The 6,641-nt window shown below is 51.1% G+C and overlaps 1 protein-coding gene across 1 annotated transcript; it reads left to right on the forward strand.

Moving 5' to 3' along the window:
- Positions 1-400: 400 nt before the first annotated feature.
- On the forward strand, positions 401-6,257 carry RRM2 (ribonucleotide reductase regulatory subunit M2). Its single transcript, XM_078444989.2, has 10 exons — positions 401-621; positions 703-777; positions 1,153-1,296; positions 1,598-1,714; positions 2,286-2,419; positions 4,304-4,398; positions 4,527-4,660; positions 5,631-5,735; positions 5,827-5,940; positions 6,019-6,257. Exons 1-10 carry the CDS (start codon positions 511-513, stop codon positions 6,169-6,171), a joined length of 1,182 nt encoding a protein of 393 aa, XP_078301115.1. The 5' UTR covers positions 401-510; the 3' UTR covers positions 6,172-6,257.
- The last annotated feature ends 384 nt before the right edge of the window (positions 6,258-6,641 follow it).

Below are 6,641 nucleotides of genomic sequence, written 5' to 3' on the forward strand. Positions count from 1 at the left end.
AGGCATTTGCACCAACCTCATTTGCAAAACCACTCGCCCGGACCCGCGAAAACGGTTCAGGGGTGGGGGAATCCTCTCCCGCTCCGGGCGGCCTCCAATCGCGTTGCTGCATTCAATCCGAGCCGCTCCCGGAGGAGTGAGTCCCGCGCGCGCCACAGCCACCGGGGCGCGCGGGGGCTGCAGCCTGTGTCCGGTGGGGCCCGCAGGGAGTCGGGCGGCGGCGCCCCTAGCCCGGTCCACGGGTCCAGGGGACCCGGGGTGGGCCCGGGGACGGGGGTCCCGGGGGTCCCGGGGGGTCCCGGGCGGCTCGGCGCTGCAGCTCCCGCGCGGCTCTCGAACGGCTGACGTGGGGCCCGGTGCATCCAATGGGAAGGCGGCGTCTGGCCACGCCCACTGAGCGCGCAGCCCCGCCGGGGGGCTTTTAAAAGCCCGCGCGGCGGTGCGGGGGCTCCCAGGACCCGCGCGCCGCCTCGCCCGCCTCGTCCGCTCCCTGCCGCCGCCGCCACCACCATGCTCTCCGTCCGCGTCCCGCTCGCCACCATCGTGGACCCGCAGCAGCCGCAGCAGCAGCTTCAGCTCTCGCCCTTGAAGGGGCTCAGCCTGGCGGACAAGGAGAACACGGTGAGGACGCGCGGGCCGGGCCGGGGCGGCGGGGGTCTCCTGGGACGTGGGCATGCCCCCTCACCGCGCGTCTCCCCGCAGCCCCCGGCCCTCAGCGGGAGCCGCGTGCTGGCCAGCAAGACCGCCCGGAGGATCTTCCAGGAGCCCGCCGAGCCGGTGAGTGGGGGTCTGGCCGCCGGCTGGGAAGGGGCCTGTGGGGGCGGGGCGCTGCCGGCAGGGGACGCCAGCCGGCTCTTGGCGCCAAAGCCTCATTGTTTCCTCTGCCGTTTCAAACCCTAGCCCCTCCCCGGCCCGCGCTCCTTTCCCGCCAAAGCATTCCCTCCCTGGCCTGCCACACACTTCCGTAGATTTCCTCCTGTCCCTCTGATACCTCCCGGTTGTGTTCTATGTAAGATACACGTGTGACAGCTGACACTTACACACTGAACCACATGAGCTTGCCGACCACTGGGCGCGCTTGGCCTGAAGAAATGGCAATTTCATGTGGGACGCCCTACAATTCGTATTTCCATTACCCCCCTCGCCCGGCAGAAAACTAAGGTGCTTGTCCCCAGCGTGGAGGATGAGCCACTGCTCCGAGAAAACCCTCGTCGCTTTGTCATCTTTCCTATCGAGTACCATGATATTTGGCAGATGTATAAGAAAGCGGAGGCTTCCTTCTGGACAGCCGAAGAGGTAACGAGGATCAGGAAACGGGAGACTTAAGAAGGAAGTTTACGCGTTGCCCCCCAACTCTTGAGGCGGACCCCTGCCCTAGCGGTTATGCCTTGGCTGGAGATATACTTGACTCTTCCTCTGGCTCCTCTTGGGGATGGCTGCCCACGGAGGATGTGAGCTGTTCTCACTGGCAAAGGGAGTTCTGGATGGGAGGGATGTTACCGATCAAGCCGTGTTCGTAGACTCAAAAGGTTTAAGAACCAAGTATGTATGTGAGGCCCCGTGTGTGTAAACCCCTTGTGAAACTTCTCAACTTCAGGTGGATCTTTCCAAGGACATTCAGCACTGGGAGTCCCTGAAGGCAGAGGAGAGATATTTTATATCGCATGTTCTGGCTTTCTTTGCAGCGAGTGATGGCATAGTAAATGAGAACTTGGTGAGTTTCCAAACAACGTCTGCTTTCATTCACTTCAAGACTTGAGAGAATGTCCTCCTTCCTCACCTTTAACATTGTCCCGCCCTGATAGCATATGTGTTTGTAAGGTCATAGTTCTGTTACATGGAATTTGCTGTTTTATAATATGCTCTGCAGTTGTTTCTTCCTCATGGGTATCTTTCTCCCCCCTGGTTCTAGAGAAGCTCAAAGGCCATGTTAAGTGCTAGCCATGGGTTTACTCCTCGTGGCTGTGGCATTGCTTTTCTTTTTGTGGCTTTGCTCTTCCGATAACTTGATTCCGTGTATGTCTTACTGTGAGTGGATCCTTCCTGCAATGAGTTAGGAAAGAATGAACTGATGAGCGTTCGCAGAAACCCTGTAACACAGGCGTTATCTCTTTTCCTGATTTGTACAATGAGCGTGTGGCATGAAATGTCCAGCGTTACCACAGCACAGTGAAGAAATATTCAAGTAGAAACAAACCTTGTAATGGTACAAAGGGAGTGATGGATCTGGGGTCCTGGGGCTGAGTGGCTTCTCCTCAAGCTGCACTGTGATGTTTTACCACTAGGTGGAGCGGTTTAGCCAAGAAGTTCAGATTACTGAAGCCCGCTGTTTCTATGGCTTCCAAATTGCCATGGAAAACATCCATTCTGAGATGTATAGTCTCCTCATTGACACTTACATTAAAGATCCCAGAGAGAGGTGAGTATTTGGGTGGTATGCCAACGCGTTTAGGACTCACTTATTGTTACCCTGTTGCAAGTTTTTGAGCTTACGTAGGGATAGACAATGACACTAATGGCTAAGCAGGCAAATCCCTACCACGCGTGGTCACGTCTGCTCTGAGGAAGAGGCCTAAATTGACGTTAGGAGCCAGTCACTTACAAACAAAGTTAGGCGGTTACTCCGTTTTCTTGTTGGTCATTCTAAGACCTAGAAATAGAAGGGAGACGAGTTACATAATGATGTGCAGGCAGTTCACCATTAGGTGAGTTTAGGCACAGAACTGTTTGACCAGAGTGATGGTTTGTTATGGGATCCCAAAGGGGGAGCTTAAGGCCCATCTTACGTTTTGAAGATTGGAGAGGAGGAGAAAGTTAGCAATGGCTGCCTGAGTGCTCTGGGTACTAAGAGCTCAGGAGGGGAGCCTTGTGTGGAGCAGAAGTCTTAAAGCTGAAAAGCAGACTCTTGTAGATTACCAGGGAGAGTGTGAAGAGGGAAGGTGAGTGACGACTTGGTAGGGCTAGCAGGATTGGGGAAACGCTTTGGGGGTAAAAACATTGTGGACAGAAATGAGAAAAGACGGGCGCCTGGGTGGCTCAGGCGGTTGGGTGTCTGACTTCCAGCTCAGGTCACTATCTCGAGGTTAGTGAGTTCGAGCCCCACGCGGGGCTTGCTGCTGTCGGCCTGTCAGCGAAGAGCCCGCTTCGGATCCTCTCTCTGCCCCTCCCCCACTCGTGCGTTTTAAAAACATAAATAAATGAGAAAAGACAAAGGTAGGCATAACTGGGATGAATAACCAGAAGGGGCAGGATCAGGAAAGTCTGATGGTTAAGCTTCAAAAGCCAGGGAGAGGCAGACCCAGGTCTCCAACAGAGCATGTGGACATGGAGAGAGAGTGAAGGGAGCCCGACCGTCTGATGACCTTGGGCTTCAGAAAACAAGGTCACCTGGGGCGCCTGGGTGGCGCAGTCGGTTAAGCGTCCGACTTCAGCCAGGTCACGATCTCGCGGTCTGTGAGTTCGAGCCCCGCGTCAGGCTCTGGGCTGATGGCTCGGAGCCTGGAGCCTGTTTCTGATTCTGTGTCTCCCTCTCTCTCTGCCCCTCCCCCGTTCATGCTCTGTCTCTCTCTGTCCCAAAAATAAAAATAAAAAACGTTGAAAAAAAAATTAAAAAAAAAAAAAAAAAAAAAAAAAAAGAAAACAAGGTCACCTGATAAGGAATGGGCTGGGGAATTTGCAGGCTCCCAAGCTGAGCACAGGGATACATTGGAGGCGGAAGAGGCTAATAGAGACCCAAGTAAGTGTGGGGCCGGTCGATTTTCTTTCCTGACCTGGGCTCATCAGTGAGGCATAGAATTCTAGTAGGAAGCAATCTCAGGTTGTTTAGTTTATTGGCTTTAATTGTTTTATTATATCCATATGGCACTTGGGGCCCATATAATTGGCCTGATGTTATAGTCTGGTGGTGGACGGGGTGTCGAGGAAGATAATGGTCAGCATAGCTTAAGTAGGCTTAGCAGTTAAGATTTTATGGCTTTTCACGTTTAAAGATAGGGCCTATGAACCTTGTCATGACCTGGACTTGATATAATTAAGCTGATAAGTGCTCTTGGTGTAATAGACTCAGGCTTTCGATGTGCGTAGATCTCGGGGCTCCCTGTGAATTAAAGAATACTTAGGTCTGTATTAACAGGAACCAGATGAATGCCGAGATTTTAAAAAACACTGGGGGAAAAGCAAAAACAGTAATGAGAAAACATTTTCAGGTTGAGTCTTGATTTGGCCTTCGTTCCCAGTGTTGTTCCCTAGATGTTTGTGATAGGAGGTCTTTGCTATAATTGCTGACGCTCTGGGTGCCTACTAGGGAATTTCTCTTCAACGCCATCGAGACGATGCCTTGTGTAAAGAAGAAGGCGGATTGGGCCTTGCGTTGGATTGGCGACAAAGAGTCTACCTACGGTGAGGACCCCTTTGGCCCCACTTACGCCTGAGCTTCATCCTCTGGTGACGGTCACTGGCTTGTGAGCCCTTCCTGTGCACGTGCTCGGTTGCCCACTAGAACTATGTCGATGTTAACTCTTCCGCAGGAGAGCGGGTTGTGGCCTTTGCTGCAGTGGAAGGAATCTTCTTTTCTGGTTCTTTCGCGTCGATATTCTGGCTCAAGAAACGCGGCCTGATGCCTGGCCTCACGTTTTCCAATGAACTTATTAGCAGAGATGAGGTGAGTCTAATACACACAACAGGCTAATCTGCACCCCAAATATCTACAACTCTTGGGTTCCCTGAAGGGAACTCAAGACAACAGATTGCCTTATATCTACATTTGACATGTGAGTTCAGTGATACCTGTATTTGGCAGAGAATGAACACTACTTTCATTTTACTGGAAGGTATTTGTATTCTCAATACATTTATATGTCCGCTGCACTGTAGGTGAGGGGATGTTGTATTATGTTGGCCCGGTAGCCTATCTGTGGCCCTAGTGTATTTCGCAGTGGGCTGAGCATCCTGATGGAGTGAGAATCCATTCCGGTCCAGTGTATGTCTTTGAGTGCCATTGGATTAAACTGGAGAGGAAGGTGGAGTATGTCCAGATGTTCTGATTTAAGTCCAGTCTGAAAGGCACGGGCCACGAACCCTGCCATACTTGGAGCCCAATGAGCAGATCAGACAGCTGATCATGCCTTGTAAGATGCTCTGCCTTCCTGTAGGGGAAGATAGGGATTACTTGGCCTTAGGACTCACAGACTCGATTCACTGGAAACTGCACCACTGGTTTCCTGAGCATTAGGTCGTAAATCTCAAAACTAGCCTGGCCACTGAGTTTTGCCTTTCCTGCCAGGAACTGTGGCACAATTAGAGCTCCTGGCTGTAGAAAGAATGCTGTAGAAAGAACGCTTGGAGCAGAAGTCCTGTGCCATCCTTGGCTACCTCACGGAGCCGCAGGGCCGGGACCTGGCCTGCTCTTGCCACCTGGGTAGCAGCATGGAGGGCCTTGCGTGCAGATGGGCCCGCCTTGGCATGGGCAGAGCAGATGGCCGTTGGATTCTTCTTCCCTTTTTTTGACAGTTAAAGTGCTTGTAGTATGGGAAGATGTACAAGGGGAATGCAGAAAAGGGTAAAGCCATTTCCTGTTGCATGTTAATGATAAAGGTCTGGCGTTACAGTGATACTAAACCTTTTTTTCCTAGGGTCTACACTGTGACTTTGCCTGCCTGATGTTCAAACACCTGGTCCACAAGCCTTCAGAGCAGAGAGTGAAGGAAATTATTATCAATGCCGTTAGGATAGAACAGGTGGGTTTTGCATCAGGGTCTCTTCGTGCTTGCTAGAAGATGTCTTTATTTGTGCTGCTATCTTACTGAGAAGCTCTGTTTTGGTCCCTAGGAATTCCTCACGGAGGCCTTGCCAGTGAAACTAATTGGGATGAATTGCACTTTAATGAAGCAGTATATTGAATTCGTGGCAGACAGACTTATGCTGGAGCTAGGTTTTGGCAAGGTACAGTATTGTTTATAGCCTTCTGGTTCTCCCGGAAACTGGTGTTCCGTATTCAAATTTTGCTGTGGACCTTTTCAGGTTTTCAGAGTAGAAAATCCATTTGACTTTATGGAGAATATTTCACTGGAAGGGAAGACTAACTTCTTTGAGAAGAGAGTAGGCGAGTATCAGAGGATGGGAGTGATGTCAAGTCCAACAGAGAATTCTTTTACCTTGGATGCTGACTTCTAAGTGAACGAAGATGTGCTCTTATGTTGCTGATTCCTCCCCCTCCAACCCTTCTCATCAAAAAAAAAAAAAAAAAAAAAAAAAAATCAGCTACTTGAAGTGAATCAACTAGCTACACTATGAATCACCAATAGTGTTCATGAATAGTATTGTTAAAACTGTGTAGCTACCTCGTACGCAAGCCTGTTGATTAGTGATGCTAGTTGTCTCCCCTAGAAAGAAGCATGGAAGAAAGCTACTTGGGTTCTTAGGAAAGAGCTTGGCCGTGTTGGGCTTTTGCAAGCACCCTGGCTGTCCGTGACTTCATGGCTCTTAGCAATCATGGCTCAAGGTGTGGGGACTCTCTGAGTCTGACCCGGCAGGATTAAACAGTTGCTACAAGGCCCTTGGGAGGGGGTCAGCCTTGGTGCTTCAAAGCAGATTTTAAAGTTTACTTACTGCTTTGTATATAAAATTGGCACTTTACACACAAA

The sequence above is a fragment of the Panthera onca genome, chromosome A3 (assembly GCF_046562875.1).
Source record: "Panthera onca isolate mPanOnc1 chromosome A3, mPanOnc1 haplotype 2, whole genome shotgun sequence".
NCBI classification, from domain to species: domain Eukaryota; kingdom Metazoa; phylum Chordata; class Mammalia; order Carnivora; family Felidae; genus Panthera; species Panthera onca.

Bases quoted from the DNA above. Each gene is read 5' to 3' on its own strand.
- RRM2 (XM_078444989.2), top strand. From the start codon at position 511: ATGCTCTCCGTCCGCGTCCCGCTCGCCACCATCGTGGACCCGCAGCAG. The intron at 1,297-1,597 runs GTAACGAGGATC...TCTCAACTTCAG, and splicing joins CCTTCTGGACAGCCGAAGAG to GTGGATCTTTCCAAGGACAT. The intron at 5,736-5,826 runs GTGGGTTTTGCA...TTTGGTCCCTAG, and splicing joins ATGCCGTTAGGATAGAACAG to GAATTCCTCACGGAGGCCTT.